The sequence below is a fragment of the Haliotis cracherodii genome, unplaced genomic scaffold, assembly GCF_022045235.1.
Source record: "Haliotis cracherodii isolate W230 unplaced genomic scaffold, xgHalCrac1.p SCAF_11, whole genome shotgun sequence".
Taxonomy (NCBI): domain Eukaryota; kingdom Metazoa; phylum Mollusca; class Gastropoda; order Lepetellida; family Haliotidae; genus Haliotis; species Haliotis cracherodii.
Window position 1 is genome coordinate 41,732,940 of NW_027266266.1, and position 27,871 is coordinate 41,760,810.

Genomic DNA, 27,871 nt, shown 5'->3' on the forward strand with positions numbered 1-27,871 from the left:
TTGGGAACAATGGCGTCGGTAGCTAAGCCCGAGAAAGAGCAGCCAGATAAAATAGTAAATACTAATGGAACTAAAACATTTGGCGACAAACCAAAATGTTTTGCAATCGAGGAAGGTGGAGAGACTTACTACATCGGATCAGAGGTACATTTAAGCTATATCTTTCATGTTTTCAACCGCTCTATGATCCTGTGTGATTTACCGGCATAACAAAAAACGTCTTCTTAGTTCTTTGAGCCAATAGGCCGGCCTAGTTTTAGCTTTATATTAAACTATTTCTGAGATTTCACTATAATACTAACTGACAAACGTCTTTGTTTATCATGTTTATCGTACTACTTATGAAAAGTTTCACGTTTTACACTCAAAATGTTTCAAATTTGCCATCACATTTTCCCCATTTCTAAGGCCTATTCGTCATGTTGATTTTGAAATTTACCGAGTCACTATATTTCAATTCATGACAATAGATAGTATGACATTGTCATATGATATCAAATACTTTAGATCGGCTGTTTGAAAACGCGCCTTTGACTAATTGGTAACTAGCCTACTGGCATTAGAGTCTAGGTTATTTTCATGATTGGCTATTATGTTATAGGACATTTTTCTGTATCATGAACAAAATAGTAAAATATATATCTTAGATGGCAATAAGACAGGTATCTAGACAACAAACTGAAAATTTTCTGATGGGAGAGCCATGTGTACCTGAAGTTCTGCAGTGATGATGAATTTGATCAGCTGATAATAATATAATAGTCTTTCATGATGCAGTGTTTGTGATGGTGAAAGAAAACATAGCTTTTCTCATGATGATAAATGAAATGTTCCACATATATCTGATATATAAATTAAGTCCGGTAAGAATATGGGTCCCAGCAACCTATGTTTTTCGTACGAGTTAAGCGACTAAATGGATCGGGTGGTCAGACTTGAGGACTTGGTTGATTGCATGTTATCCCAATAGCATGGATAGATGTTCATGATGTAACTCACTGGATTGTCTAGACCAGATACGATTATTTGGAGACTGTTGTCATATAGCTGTAATATTGCTGAATTTGGCGTTAGACAACAAACATAGAAGGCAAAAGTATGTGTGCTAAAGGCAATGATTCGTTCTGACACAGGTGGGCAACTACCTTCGCATGTTCCGAGGGTCCTTATACAAGCGGTATCCATCAATGTGGAGAAGACTGGTGACAGTTGAGGAAAGGAAGAAGATTGCTACCATGGGTAAACAAACACTGACAATGATTTACCCAAAGATAAACTGTTATATCTGATTCCCTGCTAGGTACTTACAGGAAATTACAGGTTACCTTTCATTATGGCATTTACAATGTATACCATGTACAGGAAAACTGTCAGAAGAGTTCACCCTTATTGGGCTGTTTCACCTTTATAATGAGTATGTTAAAGCAGCTTGCTAAGACTGCCTATTATTTTCCCCTGATGAAGTAAATTTCATCTGACTGGGTATTTTTTATCATTGATTGTCATGATAATGCAATCGGTGTGAATTGACTTTTAAAAAAATAGCTTTTACCTCGCTGTCTTATCTACCATTATTATGCACATATTGGCCACAGCCATGGTTACCGTGGCAACATTGAATGATGTTATGTTGTTTTATGTGCATTCAGTTGTGTGCTTTGCATGTGGTCACAGCTATTGATAAAAAGTCCATTGAATATTGCCAATATTCAAAGATTCCTACATTGGAATCTAAATGTCCACTGAATTCATAAAACAACTGATATACTTTTATCATTTCTAATAACTCACTTTTATCAATACATCATGTACATGATCCAGATTGAAAGTTGTTACTTGACAAGGTATTCATACTATATTATCAGTGGTTATTGAATTTTATTACTTGGAATCTGCATATATGTGGCAGACTAGAAATAAGCTGTTTATTGATAAATTTATTTTCTCTGCATGATCAGTATCATCAGAATAAAATCATCCTGCATCGATGTCTTTACTTCATACATTATTATTTCAGACATAAATCGCTGTTGTGTATATCCTAATATTGTAATTCAAACACATGCCAATCACTCTCGTCTGAGAATAGATTCTTTCGAGTAGATCAATAAATGAATCCATTCCTACATGTCTTAAGGCTTTGCTGTACAAAACAGCTTCATGGATCTGGTCAGCTTGGCTTCATTGCAAAGTATATCATAAGAATCATATTCAGGGTAGGGTATAGGATATCCCTGTGCTTGGCTTGAGAAAAATGTGATGTCACAATTGGTAATCCCGTGGGGATGCCAGGTTAGACTTGATCCCCAGCAACCTGTGCTGGTTGGAAGAGGCAACCAAATGCATCAGTTGGTCAGGGTCAATGACCTGATTGCTGGTGTGTCATCAGATCAGACCAAGACAGTGTGGACTGTTGTTAGCAATATCAATCACTGGATTGTCTGGTCCAGTCGAGATTATTTACAGGCCACCGTCATATAGCTGGAATATTGCTGAGTCTTCACTTAAACGACAAATAAACACAATTTGAAGCATAATTGAGGATGGATGTATTCAACATTCATTAAATCAGTTTTTGTTGTACAAAAATCTGTAAAGTGATAGTGTTCGACCCAAATATTTCTTTCTCAGAACATGCAGAAGAATATACAACATAGAAAATATCATTCTCATTGCAAGTCTGATAATTTGATCATGTTGATTTGTCCTGGTGATGTGTTAACTGTATTCAGTTCAGTCTTTGGTATCTTAAACACTACACTAGATGTTCAAGAAGTTTGTAAATGGTAAACATATGTTCCATGTCATGATTTGATTGTACACAACCATGATTTGTGTCACCCCCATATATGATGCTTTGTGTTGGACATGTTGGGATTTTATATGCTTTTTAGGAGATAGATATAGTGTGATTTCAATGTTGAGGTTTCAAACATAGATTTGATACCTGTAAATTTCATTTGAAAAAGAATGCAATTGCATGAGCTTTCGTAATTGAAAAAATGTACTGGTATCAAATTGAAGTTTGAAACCTCTACGTTGAAAACATACCATGTTTATCTCCATTCTACCATGACACAGTGACAAAACAAACATGACCATTTTGGTTATGGGAAAGATTAGTGTTGTGGCATCGTTTGAGCCTTAACTGTTTCGTAGGCTGAAAGGGTGAATTGAGGGATTAGTGAAGATCAGTTTTAATCTGCATATATCCTGCAAGCATTAAGGGGCGGTCGGGTAGCCTAGTGGTTAAAGCGTTCGCTCGTCACGCCGAAGACCCAGGTTCGATTCTCGACATGGGTACAATGTGTGAAGCCCATTTCTGGTGTCCCCCGCCGTGATATTGCTGGAATATTGCTAAAAGCGGCGTAAAACCATACTCACTCACTCACTCACCTGCAAGCATTATTAAAAAAGTTCTAAACTACATACAAATGTTGTGATGTCATAAAGTTCTACAGATGGGAAGTCTAACTATTTGGACGTTGTAGACATGATGTCACAATGTGATAAAGTAGCATCTGAAGTCAAGCCATGTTGAAGTTACAATACACTGTTAGTATCTGTTCATCAATTTTTCCACCTGAAATATATGGCCACACTTGCTGTAAATTATGTAGGAACTGCAACACATTTAGCAATGTTAAGGAAGTAAGATTGGTATTTGAAATTGCAAAAGAAGTGCTTCTGAATAAATATTTTCTTTTCGCGGTAATGCAGTCATCAGCAATATCATGGTCTATCATTGATCCAGTATCTCTGCCAGGCCAATCAGAATGCAGGTTTCTAAGATGTCATGGTAGAATTCTTGTTCATTACTCTTGCATTCTCTGCATTGTAACATTTGCTGCTTACATGTGGGAAGAAGATGAAGAATTGCCTTCTGATGGAACTCGATAAGTGATAAGTGGAACTATTATCTTAGCCACTCATTCTTAGTTACCAGTTGTAGTTGCAGGAGGAAAATAACTCTTGCATGCAACACTGGATGGGTGGTCAGTAGCCTAGTGGTTAAAGCGGTCGCTCGTCATGCCGAAGACCTGGGTTGATTCCCGACATGGGTACAATGTGTGAAGCCCATTTCTGGTGTCCCCCGTCGTGATATTGCTAGAATATTGCTAAAAGCGGGGTAAAACCATACTCACTCACTCACTCACTGCAACACTGGAAATGGAATGTATCTAGACATGCTCTTGGACCGATATTCAGCCCCAAGTCTTCACAACGTTCAGGAAATGTCACTTCAAATTCTTTATTTGAAAATAATAATTGCCCTAGTAATGCTCATGATATGGATTTGTAGAGGCGTCTTGTATGCCACTGGTAACTGCTTCAATAAAGAAGGAGAATGTGCCTGGGAACCAAGACTATTATCTTTTTTAGCCTTATATAGCTGGAATGTTACTGAGTGCAGCCTTGAAAAACTAACTGTAGTCAGTAATCTATATTTAGTTGCCAGGTAATCAGGAGGAAGTGTTTGTTCATCTTCAGCCCGCATGTTGATGTTTGCTTATTGCACCGCTGGTGTTTTGTGCTGTCTGTGAATTGTCCAGTATAGATCAGGAGAACTGTAGTTTTCGCAGGGTTCGGTCAGCATTCTCTGGCGACAAACATCACCCTGCTGAAGGCAGTCGAGGTGGACGAGATCTTCGAGGGCAACGACGACAAATACAAAGCTGTCTCCATCAGTAGTGAACCGTCATTTACGAGGTAAACATGTAAACAATCAACCTTGTCAAAACTATATCAATTTTCAGATTACAAATTACCCTCATCATCATCTTCTGAATCTCCAGGATTGGGCCATGACCTAAGCTTCACAGAAAGTCATAACGTGTTAGGGCTTTGTATCAGCAAAATAAACTGGTATTATTGTGATACATTGGGAACTAAAGCGTTTGACAGTGATTTACACTTATTGTACATGCTGATTCTATTTTCTATACACTGAAGTGAATATTACTCAGCTTGGTCTGTTGACGCCATGACATTGTCATGGATACAGGGGAGATAACAATGTGAGAGAAAAATCACTTCCACGTTTCCACCGTTTTTTCAATCATTTTCGTAGGGAAACATCATTTGTACATGAATTTCTGTGTAGATTTCAGGTTAAGTGATACAAAGAATAATGGAACTTGTTCAATTTTTGTTACCCATTATAGTGGATTACAGAAAAAATATACTGGTTTGCCAGTCAAACTGTGAAGTCCAACAGTGAATTCTGTTCATACAAGTGGGGTTCACATTAACATGGTTAACTATGTTATTTAGTGACTGATTATTTTAGAATGTCTTCTTCCTGTTTTCCTCTTCCCCTGGCCTCGCCAGAAACCTATGATTGTGGGTTCGAGTTTGCTCCAATTATGTTTCTAGGTTTGTCAGCACCAATTCTATGCTCGTGGTTTTCAAAAAAGTTGTAATTGTCTGAGACCTACATCACTTCAGGCTTTCCTCCCTAATTAAGCTGACATGCCATGATATAACTGAAATACATGTACTGTTAAAAGCAACTTATCACTCACTCCTGTTTTCCTCCTGACATTTTACTGTTAAATCTGTTTCCATATTGAATTACATCAAAGTTGCTGGAGCTGTAGGTCCATAATGAACTCTTTAAGATGAACCAAAAAGAAATTTAAATTACCTTATTCGATGTAATAAGAGCCCCGCTCTAATAAGCGCCCACGGCGACATTTGCCTATATATTGGCTGGTGAACAATCCCAATTAGCACCCCTTCTGATTGACCAATGTACACAAGACTTATTTATTCGCGTATAATACGCACTCGTGTGTTATATGCACCCTTAATTATGGGCAATTAAATTCTGGAAAAATATATCTGTCGTACATAAACACTTCAGGCTGTCAGCATAAACCTTGAAATTTATCTTTCAACTCTGTTTTTTTTCACCTAAGTAATATTCTAATAAGAGCCCCCTATTTCTAATTTTGACCATGGTTAGAATAGGTCCACAGCAATCTATGCTGGTCATACAAGGCGACTAAGTGGATCGGATGGTCAGACTAGTTGACTTCATTAATCCATGTCATTGTACCCCAACAACACTGTTGTAACACCAATTACTGGTTTGTCTGGAACCATCTGGGTAGAGAATTGGTCTTCAGCAACCCATGCTTGCCATAAGAGGCGGCTTTGCTTGTTATAAGAGGTGACTAACAGGATCGGGTGGTCAGGCTCGCTGACGTGGTTGATGCATGTCATCATATCCCCATTGCGTAGATTGATGATCATGATATCAATAACTGGATTGTCTGGTCCAGACTTGATTATTTGCAGACTACAGAATAGCTGGAATATTGCTGAGTGTTTCGTTAAACAACAAACAAAGTACTGGTTTGTCTGCTCAGATTTGATTATTTATGGGTCTCGGTTATGTGTCTGGAATATCTGCGAGTGCTGCGTTTAACAACAAACTAACATGTTTGAATCATTCTTTTCAACAGAGATTCAAAGACAAAACGCAGTACCTGGGTACCCACAATTCCAAGCAGTTCTCACCATCTTGATGCTGTTCCCTGTTCGACTCCCATCAACAGAAACAGACTTGGCAAAGGCAAAGTGCGGACATTCCCTCTATGGTAAACCGATGGCCTCAACAGACTGGATGGATTTCTGCTGCCATATACTTGTCAAATAGTGATAGGAAGTAATGATGGTAGAACTCTCAGAAACAGTGTACATGGTGTTAGGAAAGCTGTCATTTTGTCTACCTAGTAATCATGGCCGTCTAGACACAAACATGCTAGAATTTAGGATGAGAATTGATTAAAGATTTATCATGGATCATTTGTTTAAATAAAGGCAATAGATGATCAATGAATTATCAGTCAGGAAACCCTTGAAGACCCATCAGCAACCCATACTTTCCGTAAAAGGTGACTATGCTTGTTGTAAAAGGTGACTAACGGGATCGGGTGGTCAGGCTCACTGATTTGGTTGATACCTATCATCGATCCCAATTGCGTGGATCGATGCTCATGATGTCAATCACTGAATTGTCTGGTTTATACCAGATTATTTTAAAGACCGCCATCACATAGCTGGAATATTGCTGAGTACGGCGTTAAACAACAAACAAACAAACAAACATCAGTCATGAATTAGAATATGAGCATCATAATGTGAGCATTGTCTCTCTGCATCAGGTATATTACAAATAACAGAATCGTAAACATTGATTGATTGATAGAATTCGAAAAACATGTTCGCAGATTTAGCCTCAGAATTTCGAGGTTTTTTTTAGAATCGTCACAAGGACTAGTTGAAACCTTAGTTACTGGTCTGCATTGCTGCAGTTGATGTTGGAACGAAACTACAAAGGAGACAGTTGTGTGAATATTGGCGTTTGTTGCTGACCTACCACATGTTTGTTGTAGCTTTGATGACACGAATCCAGCTACTATCCACGAGAATGCTGGCCAAAATGAATCCCTCATCCCAATCAGACTTGATATGGAGTTTGACGGCCAAAAACTGAGAGACTGTTTCACATGGAATAAAAACGGTAATTAAGATGTCAGAAGATGGTACTTGTTACCCTGCCTGGCGCTCGGCATTGAGGGGATAAAACAAGGATTGGTCGGCTCGACGTCAGTGTCATGTGTTTGGGTAGGGTATCTATGTTGAGCTGCGTCATGGTACCTAAGACTGGCATAACCCTGGATGAGTACAAGCAGCCAAACACACATGCATGCATATATGAGTGAGTGAGTTTGGTTTAACGCCACTTTTAACAGTATTCCAGTTATATCACGGCATGTCCGCTTAATGCGGGACAAAAGCCCAAAGTGATGCAGGTCTCGGACAAACCTAGAAACATAATAGGGGTGAACTGCTTGCATATATGAGTGAAATATTCTTGAATGCAATATTAAATTCCTTTTTACCTCACCCATGTTTTTTGTGCACAGGTATTATTGGGTATCAGTAATCTTTAAAATAAAACTCACCATGCTTTAATCACCAGATATCATTTAGCTTCAGGAAATGATGAGAAAGCACTGTATAACATTACTCCTTTACCTGTTATCCTCTAGCTTCAGGAAACAAGACACAACTCTATATTTTGCTATACATATTTCTAAACACCAGTCAGTTATCTCGACTTGTTCTACTTGACAAAGCCACCAGACTACATCCTCTTTTCAATTTGGGCTGCAGCGGTTTGGGCGTGTGTGACGGTGGTTGATTTTTCGCCTGCATTGTCTCATGTATTCTGTTCATTCAACACATCCAGCATGCTGAGGTCTACAATTTTGACAATTTAAAAGCTGGTGGCTCAAGTGCACAGGTCATATGCACAATCATATTACAAGCATAGGCTGCTTGGGATAAATTCTAGACCTGTCAAGATCCGGGGTAGAATAGGTCTTCAGCAATCCATGCTTGCCGTAAAAGGCGACTATGCGGGATCAGGTGGTCAGGCTCGCTGACTTGGTTGATGCATGTCATCGTATCCCAAATGCAAGGATCGTTGCTCATGATGTCTATCACTGGATTGTCTGGTCCAGACTCGATTATTTACAGACTGCAGACATATAGCTGGAATATTGCTCAGTGCGGTGTAAAACATCAAACAAATCAACTTGAAATTGTAAGTTTTTGCAGCTGCCAAAGATCTATCGCAGAATTGTTTGATACGTGTTACTTATTTGTAAGTTATTTGTAAGTTGGTGTTGTATTACTGGAAAATACCTGACATGGCAGGATGTATATATGTAAAATCTATAGTTCACAGACTTTTCAATACATGTGTCATGTAATTTCAGAAAAGCTCATCTCACCTGAACAGTTTGCTGAAGTATTATGTGATGACCTTGACCTTAACCCAATCAACTTTGTGTCAGCTGTGGCCCAAGCGATCCGGCAGCAGATCGAAGCATCGCCCACAGACACTATAGTGGAGGACCAGAAAGATCAAAGAGTTATACTCAAAGTAAACAACGCGATATCAACAAAATATAACCTCAAAACCAGTTGTTTTCAAGGATTATTATGACAACACACTAGGAGAGCCTTATAAAGCAAGATATGTATCTGTTCCTATGCTGCCCCAAGTGTGTAACATGTTTCATAAATTCCTAAGGGTATAAAATACATACAAAACTCATTTAACTCAAATTTAAGTGCAATTTAACTCAAATGGAATTGCTTCACCCGAGAGTACAGTTCACAGCAGCATTAGGCAGCCTTCGTGGCCTAGTGGTAGTGCATCCATCCGGGTCATGTCCCGGTCATGTCATGCCAAAAGATGTTAAAAGATGGTACTTGTTGTTACCCTGTCAGGCTCTCAGCATTAAGGGGCTAAAACAAGGAATGGTCAGCTCAGAGTCAGTATACTGTGTCTGAGTGGGGTTCTGTTTAAGTCAGCATTGTATCTCGGTGGGCTAGCACTATTCATCGGCACTGGTCCGTACTAGTACAAGCAACCACATACACATGCTTAAAGTGGTTATATAAGTGCAATAGTGATAGATCCGTCGTTAAACTCCATTTCACCTCACCACAATTTAAGTACATATTGACAAATAAACCATAAAACACATTTAGAAATACACGTCTAATTAAGAATGAGTGAGACATGGAGCCTTGTTTATCCATTATTCACTGCGGGGCGGTCGGGTAGCCTCGTGGTTAAAGTGTTCGTTCGTTGGGTTTGATTCCTGAAGACCCGGGTTTGATTCCTGACACGGGTACAATGTGTGAAGCCCATTTCTGGTGTCCCTGCCGTGATATTGCTGGAATATTGCTAAAAGCGGCCTCAAACCATACTCACTTACTCATTATTCACTGCAGTAGAGTTCAAGTATGTGTGATGCCAGCACTGGAACCGAAAAATATATGTAAAGAAATACAGGTACAGTATGAAAAGGATACACTGGGTAGTTACGCAGTGGTGTTATGCCATTGGGTTTTAGAAAGTTTTAATGCGTATTTGTACACATACAACTCAAAACTAATTGGGTAATGGCGATATATTTTGCATATTTTACTCAAATCTGAAGTTCTGATTCCTGCTTGGAAGTATCTCGACTTGTCTATCTGGTTTTGGTTTGGTTTGTTGTTTTAATGCCGCACTCAGAAATATTTCAGCTATATGACGGCGGTCTGTAAATAATCAAGTCTGGACCAGACAATCCAGTTATTAGCATCATGAACATCGATCCACGCAATTGGGATCGATGACATGCATCAACCAAGTCGACGAGCCTGACCCACCGATCCCGTGTCTATCTGGATGACTGTAGACTAGGAAGGTTTCTTTGTGTTTTAGCAATAAGGTTCAGGTTTGATTATTTTCCAGAATTGATATCCAGATGTTTTTTTCCAGTTAAACATTCATGTAGGAAATATCTCACTAGTGGACCAATTTGAGTGGGACCTCTCCGAGCCAGAAAACAGTCCCGAGGAGTTCTCCACCAAACTATGTGCAGAGCTAGGTAAGAATCATCTCAATGCTAATGACTGGATGGTAACACTGAACAAAGCAGCATACCTGACTGTTAGCGTGAGGACAGCTTAGCTATTGGTAATAACCATTATAACTTGCCCGTGAAGAGATAACCTGTTTAATAAACATACAGCTGTATTACACATTGTGTAATACCAAAGCGCGTGCTTATGTACTGCCGGAACAAGTTACACTAGCAAACATTGAAAGCTTTCCACATCTCTTGGCTTATTCAACGACATTGCGTGAGGAGATGATAGATCACTGAGAGGAGCTTATGCACACTCAATGACCCAAGCAACCCCGTTGCTAGGCTGACATCACATGGCATTGTTTCGCCGGTGGAATTTGCAACAAAATTCCACAAATCACGTCATAGGGTATTGAGACGTGATTGTAAACTTTGTGGTGCAGGTCCCATTCCACAAGGCGATCGATCATATTGTAGCCAACGACAGTCGTAAAGTTTCTGTTCAAGTATGTGAGTTACGATAACCTTAGCGCTACAATAACTTTGTGGAACAGACGCCTGAATTCTAAAGGTTGTATGTTATTGAATTAATATGTGTCAATGTTTGACGTGTTTGAAGTATTGTTCTATTAAACTCAATTGGATTACGTTGTGGATCATGTTGGTGTCTGCCTATTCATACATGACAGTGACAGGACAGTGAAATTCTAAAAAAAGTGGTTAAAGCTTTCGCTCATCACGCTGAAGACCCGGTTTCGATTCCTCACATGGGCACAATGTGTGAAGCCCAGTTGTGTTGTCCCCTGCCATGATATTGCTGGAATATTGCAAAAAGTGGCGTAAAAACATACTCACACACACAGAATAATGTAGCAACATTATCAAAGGGAGATAATTCGAATGGCACATGTATGGATTGTCTCCCCTTGGCTTTTGAGTTTATTATTCTGTGCCTTATACCAAAAAGGTATGTAGATGTCGGTACATGTGTTGAAATGTTGCAGGTCTTGGTGGGGAGTTTGTGACGGCGATTGCATATAGTATACGAGGTCAGCTGAGCTGGCATCAAAGAACATATGCCTTCAGGTAAGTGGAAGGGGTTGACAGAATATGACACCCCTGTGAAGATCTGGGTTAGAATTGGTCTTCAGCAACTCATGCTTGTCGTAAGAGGCAACTAAGGGGATCAAGTGGTCAGGCTCGCTGACTTGGTCATCGTATCCCACATGGGTGGATCGATGCTCATGATGTCTATCCTTGGCTTGCCTGGCCCAGACTCGATTATTTACAGACCACCATCATATAGCTGGAATATTGCTGAGTGCGCTGTTAAACAACAAAACAACCAACCAATCATATAGCTGGAATGTTGGTGAGTGCAAACAACAAACAAGTTAATGAACAAACAAGAGAATATATTACATTTTAACTTTGTTATCTCTGATCTGAATTATGAGAATTAGTGATATTATCAGACATTGCCAGATAAACATCATGATTCCTTTACATTTGGGAATAGGGGATTAACAGGGCTACACATTTTTCATGGGGGGTGGATCACTACTGGTTGGGAGGGTGGGGATGATGGAGTTGAGTTGGGGATGCTGGCTTTTGATGGGAAGGTTTGAGGTGGAAATCTGTCATCTAGCCTGGCCTTTTTTATCAGAGTCTTTTTCAATAGTTCAACAAAATAAATATAAGCATGATAAAACTTAGAAAGACAGACAGGTTTATTTGCATTAAACGCCATGTGAGCTAAATGAGAAAACTTTTCACATCATAATTTGAGTTGCCACATGAAGATGTACAGACTCAAATTAACAAAATTAATTATTAAGATCGTCACGATATGGCTGAAAATTGCCGATGTGACGTATCGCAGAAACTCACTCACTCACTCACTCACTTATTAAGAGGAACAGTTCTTGAAAAGACGTGTTAAGAACTTGGTAAATGGCGATAATACATTAATATCTGACAAGTACATAGGCTTTTAAGTGAATAATACTGCTTATTTGACAATTTAGGTAATAACATCTTCACAATGTTTACAGACATACAACATGAAGGAAAAGCATAGAAACGTAACAATGTTTTCCAACTTTCGACTGCCGAGCTGGTGGTGAAATCAGGCTTCATATGAATCTCTGATGTTGCAGCGAGGCACCACTGCCAATTGTTGAAGTTGCTCTCAGGAACCAGAACGAGGCTGACCAGTGGTGTCCATTCCTGGAGACACTGACCGATGCAGAAATGGAGAAGAAGATCCGAGATCAAGACAGAAACACAAGGTGGGTACGACACGGACTCTAGTTAACTCCAGAGTTGGATCTGTAAACTGAGTCTGATGGGATTCAACTAGTCTCCTGCCAGTACTATCACATGGGGTGTGTTTTAGAAAGCTAAGGAAATATGCCTGTAAACTGAGTCTGATGGGATTCAACTAGTCTCCTGCCAGTACTATCACATGGGGTGTGTTTTAGAAAGCTAAGGAAATATGCCTGTAAACTGAGTCTGATGGGATTCAACTAGTCTCCTGCCAGTACTATCACATGGGGTGTGTTTTAGAAAGCTAAGGAAATATGCCTGTAAACTGAGTCTGATGGGATTCAACTAGTCTCCTGCCAGTACTATCACATGGGGTGTGTTTTAGAAAGCTAAGGAAATATGCCTGTAAACTGAGTCTGATGGGATTCAACTAGTCTCCTGCCAGTACTATCACATGGGGTGTGTTTTAGAAAGCTAAGGAAATATGCCTGTAAACTGAGTCTGATGGGATTCAACTAGTCTCCTGCCAGTACTATCACATGGGGTGTGTTTTAGAAAGCTAAGGAAATATGCCTGTAAACTGAGTCTGATGGGATTCAACTAGTCTCCTGCCAGTACTATCACATGGGGTGTGTTTTAGAAAGCTAAGGAAATATGCCTGTAAACTGAGTCTGATGGGATTCAAATAGTCTCCTAGACTGCTTTTCCCGTCTTGGGAACTGTTGCAAGTCAAATTAGGTTCTACATCCTACAATTTGACTTTTGAAGTTTTTAAGCATCAAATTCAAGACGTCATTGCCATTGCCATAATGCTAAATATTACAAATTAATTTTTGTGGTCCATGGATTTAAATCCTATCTAAGGTAATCTCAAGGATCACTGGACCCCCCTCCTTTCTTACTCGGATTTCATATCATGCAGTATTTATATCTTGTTTTCAGACGTATGCGAAGATTGGCCAACACAGCACCTTCCTGGTGAACAAGACGTTTCAAGTGTTGATATTGACAAGTTTGGTCCACCTGGGAAGCCATTGACTTCTTCAGTATGAGTGCAATGTACATGGCAGGTTCTGAAAGTGACATGTTCAAGGTGCTGTCCACTATGAGGAGTCAACTGATGATCTGGTGACAAGACCATGGGGGTCAAGGGCAGGGGGTGGGGGTGGATCACTGCTGGGTAGGAGGGTGGGGATGCTGGAGTTTAGTTGGGGATGCTGGCTTGGGATGGGAAGGTTTGAGTGAATGAGGGGTGGTAATCTGTCATCTAGCCAGGCCTTGTATTTCAGAGTCTTTTTCAGTAGATTTTAGTGTTATCATATGGACTATTATTAGCCGGTTGGTATTTATTGGGATTTTTAGACTTGAGTCTGGGTTGGTTTGGTGAAGTGAGGGCTGCAAATTATGGGAGTGGTATGAGGATGGTTGGGTGGGTATTTGTATGATTGAGTCTTTGTTAGCTTGGTGGAGTGGGTGCAGGGAAATATGGGAGTGGTATGAGGATGGTTGGGTGGGTGTTTGTATGATCAAGTCTGGGTTGGTTTGGTGAAGTGGGCGCTGGGAAATATGTGAGTGGTATGAGGATGGTTGGGTGGGTGTTTGTATGATCGAGTGTGGGTTAGCTTGGTGAAGTGGGCGCTGGGAAATATGGGAGTGGTATGAGGAGGGTAGGTTGGGGATTTGCATGGACGAGGTTGGAATGTCGGGTCAGGAATGGAAAATGGGGTGGGATGGCGATATGTATGGTCGAGTGTGGGTTGGTTTGGTAGACGGGGGGCTGGAGTGAGGTGGATTGGGAAATCTGTAAATTGGCACATGTCATAGATGGAAGGCCTGGTGGACACCTAGTGGACCATTACAGAAGCTTTGAATGAATTTATTTATACTGTGTTACCATCATGTGCAACCCTAGACTTAAACGATGCAACTCCTTTCAACACTGTGAGCATATGTAATGTTATCAAAGGGGATTTCAGGCGTAGAGCTAAACTTTTAAATATCTGACAGTTAACAGCGTTAAAAATGGAAATAGGATGTTTCGAACACAGGTCCCATTGATACAGATAATTTGATATTCAAGTTGAACTGCGGAGGTAATTACATTACCGGTAAGTATGTTAGGGACACATAGGGTTAATCATGGATGAAGACTGATAGTAAGTGTTGTGTATGCGAGGATGCTGGACTATGGACTTCCTACAGCTAACACTGCCACGTCGCACTGTCATATGGTGCACCCAGGGTTTCTACTGGGTCAGTTCATAATGTCAAGTCATTCATTGTCATTATTCATGTACATCATTTATCATTTCAAATAAATCAAATTTTCTACATCATGTTTGTTGTGTTGTGGTTGTACACACGGAGGGTTCAGTAGGCGTTGTGTTTAATATCTTCAGAATTTGGGGAGTGTTGTGTTTTATGTCAAGTTTGCTGTGTGTATGACATTGAGGGTTCAGTAGGCGTTGTGTTTAATATCTTCAGAATTTGGGGAGTGTTGTGTTTTATGTCAAGTTTGCTGTGTGTATGACATATTGAGAGTTCAGTAGGCGTTCTATTTAATATCTTCAGAATTTGGGGAGTGTTGTGTTCTATGTCATGTTTGTTGTGTGTATAACATATTGAGGGTTCAGTAGGCGTTCTATTTAATATCTTCAGAATTTGGGGAGTGTTGTGTTTTATGTCATGTTTGTTGTGTGTATGACATATTGAGGGTTCAGTAGGCGTTGTGTTTAATATCTTCAGAATTTGGGGAGTGTTGTGTTTAATGTCATGTTTGTTGTGTGTATGACGTATTGAGGGTTCAGTAGGCGTTGTGTTTAATATCTTCAAAATTTGGGGAGTGTTGTGTTTTATGTCATGTTTGTTGTGTGTATGACATATTGAGGGTTCAGTAGGCGTTCTATTTAATATCTTCAGAATTTGGGGAGTGTTATGTTTTATGTCATGTTTGTTGTGTGTATGACATATTGAGGGTTCACTTAGCGATCTATTCAATATCTTCAGAATTTGGGGAGTGTTGTTTTCTATGTCATGTTTGTTGTGTGTATGACATATTGAGGGTTCACTTAGCGATCTATTCAATATCTTCAGAATTTGGGGAGTGTTGTTTTCTATGGTGTGGTGATAGTCAGGAAACAATATTACAGCTGTATCAGGGAGGCCTGCAATTAATTGAGTCTGGACATTTATATTCAGGTAAATTATTTATTCACATGAGACGGGGCTATATGAACACAAACAAATGTCCTGACACACAGATTACCTGCCGTGTTGGGATTTCGGACAAAATAAAATTCAGCACTTTGTGATCTGTGACCAGGTTGACTGTCACCGTACCCTAACCATGGTAACATGGTGTTCATGTTATCAACCACTTGTTTGGCCTATCTAGGCTATATTACGTTATAGGGAAAGTAGCAAATGTTTTAACTTATCCTGCATTACTCCGTATTGCATTTACTCCGTATTGCATTTACTGCTGTCTTTGACAGAGAGACGAACTGTGTGAGATCCAGCTGCTGAAGAAAGTTGTTTCACTGGTACAGGAAGCAGCAGCGCCCTCTCACACAGTCGGCACGTGACCCGGAAGTCATGACGTAACATCAAAACACATAACTGCTTTAAACACAACATCTGAAACTTCGTGGGGAGGCAGTGTAGCGAAGGGAGGGCACTTAGACTTCGTAATGCAGGATAAGTATGCAAATGTAAAAAATATTCAGATTTTACTAAATCTGTTGACAATGGTGTTAACACTTTCTTGGGAAGATTCATTTTCACAACACGAATGAAAATGTAAAACATTTGCAATGATAAGGCACAGTATGGGCATATAAAAGTGGTTTACTCGAAAGTAGCAAAACACTACACAACAGAGTTATTTCAATGATAGGGACAGCTATAAATTGGAATGATCTTTCATTATCCTGACACACAAATCAGAAACATTGACACCAAGTAACATAGCAATCAGTTGAGGTTATTACTGCAACTGTCAGTGATAAAGAATAAACGGTAAGATTTGTTTATTGTTTAACACCAAAATCAGAAGTGTTCGGCTAAATCACAGGAGCCTGTAAATAATCCAAGTTACTGATTTATCTAGCCCAGAATTGATTATTTAAAGCTACTGTGAAATAGCTGTAATATTACTGAGAGCAGCATCAAACAATATTCACTCACTCACATAACAGGTCAAACAATTAAGCCTTAATACTAATCAGGCGACTATGCCTGTCGAAAGAGGCAACTAACAGGATCAGGTGGTCTGGCTTGCTGTCTTGGTTGATGCATGTCACTGTATCCCATTTGTGTGGATGGATGCTCATGATGTTAATCACTGTATTGTCTGGTCCAGACTCGATTATTTACAGACCTCTGTCAAATAGCTGGAATATTCAGTGTTTCGTTAAACAACCAACAAACAAACAAACACTAATTTGTCTGTCCAGATGTGATTATTTACGGGTCTCCGTCATTTCTCTATTGCTGAGTGCGTCGTTTAACAACAAGCAAAATCAATACTAATCACTTAAACTCAATGGCCATGATCAGTAACTGCCAAGTATCAACAAAGTGCAGCAGGAAATAACACATTGTCAGTGCTTCCGGGTGTGTATACACCAAGTTCCTCTATCACCTGTGTCGGAACTGTGTGGACCCTTACATTGCCCTATATCAATGCAAGGTGTCGATGAAATTGAAGCAATGTGGAGATTCTTGCAAGGCTATGGCGCAAGCTGTCCAAGAAATATTGCTGTAATCTGAGCACTCGCTCCTAAATCCTTTGCTGAAACTAAGTCATGACTTCATTTGTTCTTACAAACCGAGTGTACTTATGCGCGATTGAGGTACTCAGTGTATATATACCCTGTGAAGTATTGATAATGGAAATAACATTGACACAAAGGTTGGGACGGGTAACTCAGGTACTCAAGTCGGGTGGGTCCTGAGAATGACATGGGTACCTTCAGGACTATCAGGATCTGTGGTAAGTCACGTGATACACTGTTTAATGACAAAAACAATAAAAGTCACTTATGTTTGCATTTCTTTCTGGCTATGCACACATTGTTTCAGTCGACATCAGTGCATGCATGGTCTGATCATTTTATACGTGTATATAAATAGCATCTTTGGGAAAACAATTCCAAATTGGACATTATGTCCCAACTCTTGAGACCTACATAGGGTACCCGGGTAGGGTCAGGTAATAAGAGGTCGGGTAGGGTCAGGTAATAAGAGGTCGAGTACCCGGGTCGTAAATTTGGACTCGTCCCAGCCCTAATTGTCCCCGTCCTCGAAGCAGAAACAGTTGACCCACAATGTTGTTGCTCTGCGCATGTTCTGTACAATGCTTAGATGTCCCAATCACAGAACAACAAAAAGACTCTCTTTCATGTGTTTTTCCTGCCGGAGAATTTCAGATAGAGGCCATTTTCTGCCCGAAGAACGACCTCTGGAGAAGGCACCGCAGGTTTAGCAGGGTCAACCTCGATGTGAAATCTGTGAAGTGAAATATTCCATTATATGACTCAGTTTTCATGTCAAAGCTTGTTGAAAGTTCCATTTAAATCTGTACTAATACAGTATAATACATTAGTTACTCATCCTTCAATTTGCCAGTTTTAACTGCTTACAAAATTGCAGCTTACAGAAAAAAAGCAAAGAATTAATAGTAACATAACTGACATCTGTCCCGCAGTTATTTCCTGAGTAGTGTGATGATAATACAGCAGAAAATATGAAATATTTCTGCATGTATCATGGGGTTATTCCTATGCAGTAAGCTACTGCTGGAGCTGTCAACGAGGGTGCCAAACCCCTACCCTCCTGGCGTCCGGCATACCACATACAGTAACATCTGTTCAAAACATTAGCATTGTTCACAATACTTCACATATGGCCATGCTCTGTTGAAATAATTATATCACCATGTATTCAGATCATGACACTTTGGTCTCCTTCAATTGTTCAACACCCACCGTCTAACAACTTGACACAGCATCACTTTTATTTCATTCACAGCAAAGTTCTGTCCGATACAGTTCCTGAAAAAACAACACAAACATCCTAAATATAGTACTGTTGAAAACTAACATCCCCTCGATGACTGTCTTATATGGACCTGGTTGTGACTATATGTAACTAAGGTGGCCATCTGTAATTTTTTTTGTGGTTTTCATCTGCCGATACGATATTACAAATAATGGCCTGCTAAAAATATGTTCTTATATCTACCTAATCATCCAATTTGATTGTTCATCATCACATCCTAGAATCTGTTAACATTTAAAGACAATCGGTGCATGAATAAAAAATCTGTCTATTTAGCTATCACTATATTTTATCAACAACCAGACCTATTCATCACGGGTGGAACGAGTTGAGTTGATTGGTTCAACTGTGCCATATGGCCCTGTGACACAGGGGTAGCATTATGCAGATGGCCGTTTCAATGAATGCTCGTTCCACCCGTGACGAACAGGTCTGGTTGTTGATGAAATATAGTGATAGCTAAATGGACAGATTTTTTATTCATGCACCGATTGTCTTTAAATGTAATATCCAGTTATGTATGACTGTTAAATAATCTCATACCAACTTTGACTGGAGTAGGTCCGATAGTTTTTCAGATATTGTAGTAAACGTCAGTACCTTAAATTACCTTCCAGACTATAGACAGTGAGACGGAAGTACTGATGTTTCCAAGAGCAACTAGACAGTGAGACGGAAGTACTGAAGTACCCCAGAGCATCTAGACAGTGAGACGAAAGTACTCATGTTTCTGGGAACATCTAGACAGTGAGACGGAAGTACTCATGTTTCCGGGAACATCTAGACAGTGAGACGAAAGTACTCATGTTTCCAGGTGTTCCCTGTTGTACTTGAGACAAAGGCTTGAATACTACAACACCTCAATTCCTGGTATTACTGCCTTGTTGCAGTCATCAAAGGACTGTATTTTGATTGGATGCTATTTTTAGAAGTTTTCGTTTGAACAGAACTCAAAACAAACCTATGGTAGTGAACGGGTCCAGGGTATATTTCATCATGGTGATATAGTAGACTTGATGATCGAGCATGTCATACCTTGGTCCAGCAGAAAATGGCACAAAGCAGTAGGGGTCCCTCCCGGCAGCTCTGTCAAGACTGAATCTCTCGGTGTCAAACTCCTGAAACAAGGGTGGCAATGAGTGCACTGTAGCTCACCTGGCTACACCTGGCAGAGGCTATCTGATCTGTGACACAACTTCTTTTTGAAAAATACATCAAATTCTCCTGGTGGATCCCGGGTTAGAATAGGTCCACAACACCTATGCTGATCGTAAGAGGTGACCATATTTTTGTTTGTTTGTTGTGTAATGCCCACTCAGCAATATTCCAGCTATATGACAGTGGTCTGTAAATAACCGAGCCTGGACCAGACAATCCAGTGATTGACATCATGAGCATCGATCCAGGCAATTGGGATATGATGACATGCATCAACCAAGTCAGAGAGCCTGACCACCAAATCCTGTTAGTCACCTCTTACGACATGCATAGTCTCCTTTTACGGCAAGCGTCTGCCCGGAGAGCGGAAGGTCCGGGGTTCGATCCCCGGCCGCGTCATACCAAAAGACGTTAAAAGATGGTACTAGTTGTTACCCTGTCTGGCGCTCGACATTAAGGGGCTAAAACAAGGACTGGTCGGCGCGGAGTCAGTATACTGTGTCTGAGTGGGGTATTCATGTTAAACTGCGGCATGGTATCTCAGTGAGCTAGCACTATAAATCGGCATCAGTCCGGACTAGTACAAGCAGCCACACACACACACGTGCATGCACGTCGCTATATAAGTGCAATAATCTTGGACGCGACGTTAAACCCAATTTCACCTCACCTCACCTTTTACGGCAAGCATGGGTTGCTGAAGATCTATTCTACCCCTGATCTTTTCGGGTCTATATTCAGGCTTAGTGGCTTGGTAGTCATTGTACAGCGTGGATCATTGCTTACAATATCAATCACTGGATAGCTCGGTCCAGAATCTTTTATTTACAGCCCATAGCTTGGAGCAGCATTGAACAACAGACAAACAAATCAAATATAAAAAGACAGGACGTTTTGAATGTTGACCATTCTGCACATGTTGCTCATCAGAGCTTGCCATTCCAAAAACATGTCTGTGTTGGGAATAAATTGACTTAAATGTGAATACATCTCTGTTTACACATTTGCCTTCAACACTTTGTTGAAAAAAAAGCCTCTTGCCCCACTTTTTTAAAAAATAAAAATCTAAAAATTTATTTGGCCTAAAAGCCTGGGCGATTTTTGGGATATTTTTCCCAACATATTTTTCCCAACAAATGGGCTTCACACAATGTACCCATGTCGGGAATCGAACCTGGGTTTTCAGCGTGACGAGCAAACGCTTTAACCACTAGGCTACCCGACCGCCCCTCAAAAAGAATGAACAACCATTAAAAGACCAGGGGCCACTTGAACAAAGCTATGTTACCGCTACGACTATTGGAAGCCTATGTTAAAGTATGGGAGTTCCAATCATCTTAGTGCTAAGATTGCTTTATGCAAGTGTGCCCATAAGTAGGTAAAAGAGACTATACAAAGTATAACCTATCCAATTGAACCCCTTGAGATATTTAAACTAAATCTGAAATCTGATACTACCATGGGATTTGGCCAGACATTAGCGTTCCGGTGCATCTGGTACATGTTGATGTCGACTATCACCCCTTTGGGAATCTGGACGCCGTCAATGACCAGTGACTGGCTGAGCTGTCTGCTGACCACCGGCACAGGGGGAAACAGCCTCATGCTCTCACGGATAAACATGGGTAAATACTTGAGCTTGGCTAGATCGTCCCTGAAACAGGTACATTAGTCAGTGTGTGATAAACATGGACAAAAACTGGTCAGTGTGTGATAAACAAAGGTAAATACGGTTAATGTGTGACACACATGCGTAAATGAGACAGTGTGTAATAAACATGGGTAACCACTGAGACAGTGAGGCATAAACATGGGTAAATACTGAGACAGTGAGGGATAAACATGGGTAACCACTGAGACAGTGTGTGATAAACATGGGTAACCACTGAGACAGTGAGGGATAAACATGGGTAACCACTGAGACAGTGAGGGATAAACATGGGTAAATACTGAGACAGTGAGGGATGAAAATGGGTAAATACTGAGACAGTGTGTGATAAACATGGATAACCACTGAGACAGTGAGGGATACACATGGGTAAATACTGAGACAGTGTGGGATAAATATGGGTAAATACTGAGACTGTGTGGGATAAACATGGGTAAATACTGAGACTGTGGGATAAACATGGGTAAATACTGAGACTGGAATAAACATGGGTAAATACTGAGACTGTGGAATAAACATGGGTAAATACTGAGAGTGGGTGATAACCATGGGTAAATACTGAGACTGTGGGTGATAAACATCGTTAAATACTGACACAGTGGGTTATGAACATGGCTAAATACTGGTACAGTGTTAGATAAACATGGGTAAATACTGACACACTGGGTGATAAACATTGATAAATACTGGTACAATGTTAGATAAACATGGGTAAACACTGACACAGTGGGTGATAAACATTGATAAATACAGAGACGGTGTGTGACAAAGAGTAACTGCTGGTACACAGGTCACCACAAACACCTCCTTACCACTCGACTTCATTCTTGTCCCCGACTGCCTGCTGGACGTCCTGGAGCACCTTCTGCTGCTCGGCAGGGTACTTGGCCAGCGTGTACAGACACCAGCTGATGGCCGACGAGGTGGTGTCATGGCCTGGGCACAGACAACACGTCTTATTAAATCAGTCTGAGGTGGGGTGATGTAAAATGGGGTTCAACAGCACTTTATTGCACTTTTATATTGTACTTCTATAACGACGTGCATGCATGTGTGTGGGTGCTTGTACTAGTCCGGACTGATGCCGATTTATAGTGCTAGCCCACTGAGATACCATGCCGCAGTTTAACATGAATACCCCACTCAGACACAGTATACTGACTCCAAGCTGACCAGTCCTTGTTTTAGTCCCTTAATGCCAAACACCAGACAGTGTAACAACAAGTACCATCGTTTAACGTCTTTTGGAATGACGCGGACGGGAATCGAACCTCTGACCTTTGCTCTCTGGGCAGACACTCTACCACTAGACCATGGAGGTGGTTCGACAAACGGAGAAGTGATGGAATGAAAATTCTGTGTAATATTGAATTTTAATAACATTTGAGTATGACAGTAACTATGCCATTAAATGATAATCTGTGTGTATACAAAGATGTCTTTCAATACTGAGTGAAGTAAAAACTGTGTCAGTTATTATGTATAGGAACGTGTATAGGGGGTTTACAGAGCATCACACTATTTTGGGAAATGCACAAGGCCATACTGCTATACGTAGCACGATACATTGTAATTCTAAATTTTAAATTCAGAAGCACACTCGTGACAGACTGCAATATATGTCCATCAAGTTTGCCATCTGTATTTTAGACCATAGAGCTTCCACAATTCGTCTTTTCTTGAAGCTCCCGTATGTTGATGACGTGTACAAATGCGAAGGCACATAAGGGAGGTAACTCAGAATTAACCTACATCTTTGTGAACTTGCATTTTGGAATTACGGAAACAAACCTGCATTTTAGAATTATGGAAAGTTTTTGAAGATATTTGGTAAGTGTATAACATTAAACACATGATATAAATCACTATTTGAAACCACCCGATATACTGCGCATTAAAATGTAGATTTGTGAAACTTATTGTGGAAAGAATGAACCTCACTTTACATATATACTGGTAATACCATGCACCCTAATGTAAGGTGTCATGTGCCTTTACCACCATCTCTGAAGCCTGTATCATGTGCCTACCTTCAAACATGAATGTGTCAACCTCATCTCTGAACCCTGTATAATGTGCCCTACCTTCAAACATGAATGTGTCAACCTCATCTCTGAACCCTGTATAATGTGCCCTACCTTCAAACATGAATGTGTCGACCTCATCTCTGAAGCCTGCGTCATGTGCCCTACCTTCAAACATGAATGTGTCGACCTCATCTCTGAAGCCTGCGTCATGTGCCCTACCTTCAAACATGAATGTGTCAACCTCATCTCTGAAGCCTGTATCATGTGCCCTACCTTCAAACATGAATGTGTTGACCTCATCTCTGAACCCTGTATCATGTGCCCTACCTTCAAACATGAATGTGTCGACCTCATCTCTGAAGCCTGTATCATGTGCCCTACCTTCAAACATGAATGTGTCGACCTCATCTCTGAACCCTGTATCATGTGCCCTACCTTCAAACATGAAAGTGTCAACCTCGTCTCTGAAGCCTGTATCATGTGCCCTACCTTCAAACATGAAAGTGTCGACCTCATCTCTGAAGCCTGTATCATGTGCCCTACCTTCAAACATGAATGTGTCAACCTCATCTCTGAAGCCTGTATCATGTGCCACTACCTTCAAACATGAATGTGTCGACCTCGTCTCTGAACCCTGTATCATGTGCCCTACCTTCAAACATGAATGTGTCGACCTCATCTCTGAATCTGTGCCCTACCTTCAAACATGAATGTGTCGACCTCATCTCTGAAGCCTGTTTCATGTGCCCTACCTTCAAACATGAATGTGTCGACCTCATCTCTGAACCCTGTATCATGTGCCCTACCTTCAAACATGAATGTGTCAACCTCATCTCTGAAGCCTGTATCATGTGCCCTACCTTCAAACATGAATGTGTCGACCTCATCTCTGAAGCCTGTATCATGTGCCTACCTTCAAACATGAATGTGTCGACCTCATCTCTGAAGCCTGCGTCATGTGCCCTACCTTCAAACATGAATGTGTCGACCTCATCTCTGAAGCCTGCTTCATGTGCCCTACCTTCAAACATGAATGTGTCAACCTCATCTCTGAACCCTGTATCATGTGCCCTACCTTCAAACATGAATGTGTCGACCTCATCTCTGAAGCCTGCGTCATGTGCCCTACCTTCAAACATGAATGTGTCGACCTCATCTCTGAAGCCTGTATCATGTGCCCTACCTTCAAACATGAATGTGTCGACCTCGTCTCTGAAGCCTGTATCATGTTCCCTACCTTCAAACATGAATGTGTCGACCTCATCTCTGAAGCCTGTATCATGTGCCCTACCTTCAAACATGAATGTGTCGACCTCGTCTCTGATCTCCTGGTCAGTCAGGCCTCGACCTGCATCATCTCGCGCTGATAACAAAATGTCCAGGAAGTCCAAACGACGCTTGTTTAGTAACTCGGGATCTGATTCCTGGAAACAAAAGCTATAATATACTCCAGACTACCAATTTTTTGCATTGCTGGAGTGTTGATATTACCATTGTAAACATATATATCATATAGTTAATGTTCATAAAGTTAGTCAATCACTCAATCAGTGTCCCAAATAACTGCCTGTCCGCCTGCCAGGCTGTTTCTGTCAGGCTGCATGAAATTTTCTCCCACCTACCCAACTGTCTGACAGATATTTTATGACTGCTTACATATTTAGTTTTATTATAACTCCCTGTAGATTCTCAAGTAATTGTTAATAATATTAATTTAACTGAATTGAATCAAGACACAATTTGTCTCTTACTTTATTGTGATTTTTCAATATTTATAATTCTTGAATGCAGGACGGTTACTTTAAAGTTGGTTGTTGTTGGTTGGTTTGTTGTTTAACGCCGCACTCAGCAATATTCCAGCTATATGACGGCGGTCTGTAAATAATCGAGTCTGGACCAGACAATCCAGTGATTAATATCATGAGCATCGATCTACGTAATTGGGATCGATGACATGCATCAACCAAGTCAGCGAGCCTGACCACCACATCCCGTTAATTGCCTTTTACGACAAGCATAGTTGCCTATTACGGCAGATATGGGTTGCTGGTGGTTACTTTAAAGAAGGGCAGGCAACACTTATGGGTCACCTGCCTGACCGGCTTGTGGGGTTCTAAACTTATTTCAAACACTGGACTCTGTCAGCAACATTTAAGCTTTATCCTGGCTGCCTGTAAATGATCGAGTTTGGCCTAGGCAAACATAGTATCTGGGAACGATGACTCACAATTAGACAAGTTATTGAGCCTGACCATCCAATCTTCATTTTAGTTGGTTTAAACAAGTTACTAGGAACCTATTCTGACCTGGAATGCTAACAGGAGTTTCATGAAGTAATCGTGATTGACAACTGGAACACCCATGCCCCCTAATACTGTTGTGAGCATGGGAGGTATATGATAATCACAAACTGGGAAACCTTGGTCATCTTGGTCACATCCTAATTTCCTTGACTACCTTGGTCACCTTGACTACCTTGGTCACCATGATTACCTTTGTCACCTTTACTACCTTGGTCACCTTGACTACCTTGGTCACCTTGACTATCTTGGTCACCTTGACTACAAAGGCTACAAAAGTCACCTTGATCATATTGGATGCTTTGATCAACCACGGACCAGGACCATCTAAAGCTGTCATCTCTGTCACCTTAATCACCTTGATTACATTGGTCACCTTAACTACCTTGATCACCTTGGTCACCTTGGTTACCTTGGACATTATGGTCACCTTTCCAAATTGTACATCATAGCCACCCTGGCTACCTTGGTCACCTTGACTATCTGTGACAATCTTCGTCGTTCTCATCACAGTGCTACTAGAACCACCAACAGGTAGGATACTTACTGCATCATGAGTGTCTATATTGACTACAAATGAAATTCTTACCAGTGCCTTTTTCCTAGCCATGATGATGTCCTCCGAGAATTTATGAACATATTGACAGAGCTTGGCAAACTCCTTCCCATTGGCCGAGAGGTTGTAGATGAAAGGGATGTAGTGCAGGATGTTCCTGGAACACGGAGGACGTGGGTGAGTGTGCATACAACTACCACCGATAAAATACATACACAAATAGCCTTTCACCCAGCAACACGCAAGATAAACAACACGGCCAGTTAACAAGCTAGAGACAGTTAGTGAGTGAGCATGGATTTATGCTGCTTTTAGCAATATTCCAGCAATATCATGGCAGGGGACACCAGAAATGGGCTTCACACATTGAACCCATGTCGGGAATCGAACCCGGGTCTTCGGCGTGACGAGCAAACCACTAGCTTTAACCACTAGGCTACCCGACTGCCCCCAGCAAAAGACAGGATAGCCGACTTTTCCAGTTAACCAGCTAGAGACAGGATAGACGACTTTTCCAGTTAACCAGCTAGAGACAGGATAACTAACATGTCAAGTTAACCAGCTACACGTGATATAAAAAACATATCCTGTTAACCAGTTAGAGACAGGATAGCTGACATGTCAAGTTAACCAGCTTGATACAAGATAACAAACATGTCAAGTTAACCAGCTACACGTAATATAAACAACATGTCCTGTTAACCAGCTCGATACAAGATAACTAACACGTCCTGTTAACCAGCTAGAGACAGGATAGCTGACATATCCAGTTAACCAGCTCGATACAAGATAGCTAACATGACAAGTTAACCAGCTTGACACAAGGTAACCAACATGTCCTGTTAACCAGCGAAAGACACTAAATCCAACATCTCCAGTTAACCAGTCAGTCATGAGGCAAACAGAACGTCAAGCAAACCAGTGGCATCATTTATTAGCTGTTCAATTACTTACAAGGATCTTGCCAGAACCAGGTTTGACAATCTGATGACAGCTTTTACATAAGGATGACTCTGTCTGGAACAAAGAGGTATTTTAGATAAAAGTGCATCTTAACTCCATAAGTGTGAAAAACAAGGAACTGTATGTGAGGCATCAGTGTGTCACTTTAAGTCTGTGCATCAGTCAGTTCTATGGCCAATAAAAAATATTGTTCAAATTTCCCACATCACTTGAAGAAGACTCAGATACGCATGCTTGACGTCATTATAATCAGATCGTAGTTCTCACTACCGCCATACAAAGATCTGAGGGCATCCCATTACAGGTCGCGTCAGAATGACCTTTTACGGACAGCAAGTCAAGATTACAAATGTTATATTTAGGATAACACTTTCATGGTAAAGATTCTAGTACTTTTTGGGGTCGAGTCCTGTCCAGGATTC

General features: G+C 40.7%; 2 protein-coding genes across 3 annotated transcripts in view; one reads left to right on the forward strand and one right to left on the reverse strand.

Annotated features, from left to right (window-relative positions):
* LOC139456511 (SWI/SNF-related matrix-associated actin-dependent regulator of chromatin subfamily B member 1-like) lies at positions 1-15,040 on the forward strand. 2 transcript variants are annotated; one of them, XM_071238262.1, is made up of 10 exons: positions 1-144; positions 1,134-1,239; positions 4,584-4,710; positions 6,471-6,605; positions 7,404-7,531; positions 8,796-8,962; positions 10,358-10,466; positions 11,453-11,534; positions 12,608-12,739; positions 13,659-15,040. In XM_071238262.1, the coding sequence occupies exons 1-10, from the start codon at positions 10-12 to the stop codon at positions 13,696-13,698; spliced, it is 1,161 nt and encodes a 386-aa protein (XP_071094363.1). In that variant the 5' UTR covers positions 1-9; the 3' UTR covers positions 13,699-15,040. The 2 variants fall into 2 exon arrangements, with proteins under 2 accessions (XP_071094363.1, XP_071094362.1); XM_071238261.1 differs by having other exon boundaries at positions 4,575-4,710; positions 13,659-15,039.
* Positions 13,437-27,871, reverse strand: part of LOC139456510 (cytochrome P450 4F4-like) — a 21,053-nt gene continuing 6,618 nt past the window's right edge. The window contains exons 5-12 of the mRNA XM_071238260.1: positions 27,441-27,503; positions 26,520-26,643; positions 24,922-25,054; positions 22,416-22,539; positions 21,393-21,588; positions 19,812-19,894; positions 18,704-18,769; positions 13,437-18,224 (exon numbers count right to left, since the gene is read on the reverse strand). Coding sequence (XP_071094361.1) covers positions 18,116-18,224; positions 18,704-18,769; positions 19,812-19,894; positions 21,393-21,588; positions 22,416-22,539; positions 24,922-25,054; positions 26,520-26,643; positions 27,441-27,503 — 898 coding nt within the window. The 3' untranslated portion in view covers positions 13,437-18,115. The remainder of the gene's footprint in view (positions 18,225-18,703; positions 18,770-19,811; positions 19,895-21,392; positions 21,589-22,415; positions 22,540-24,921; positions 25,055-26,519; positions 26,644-27,440; positions 27,504-27,871) is intronic.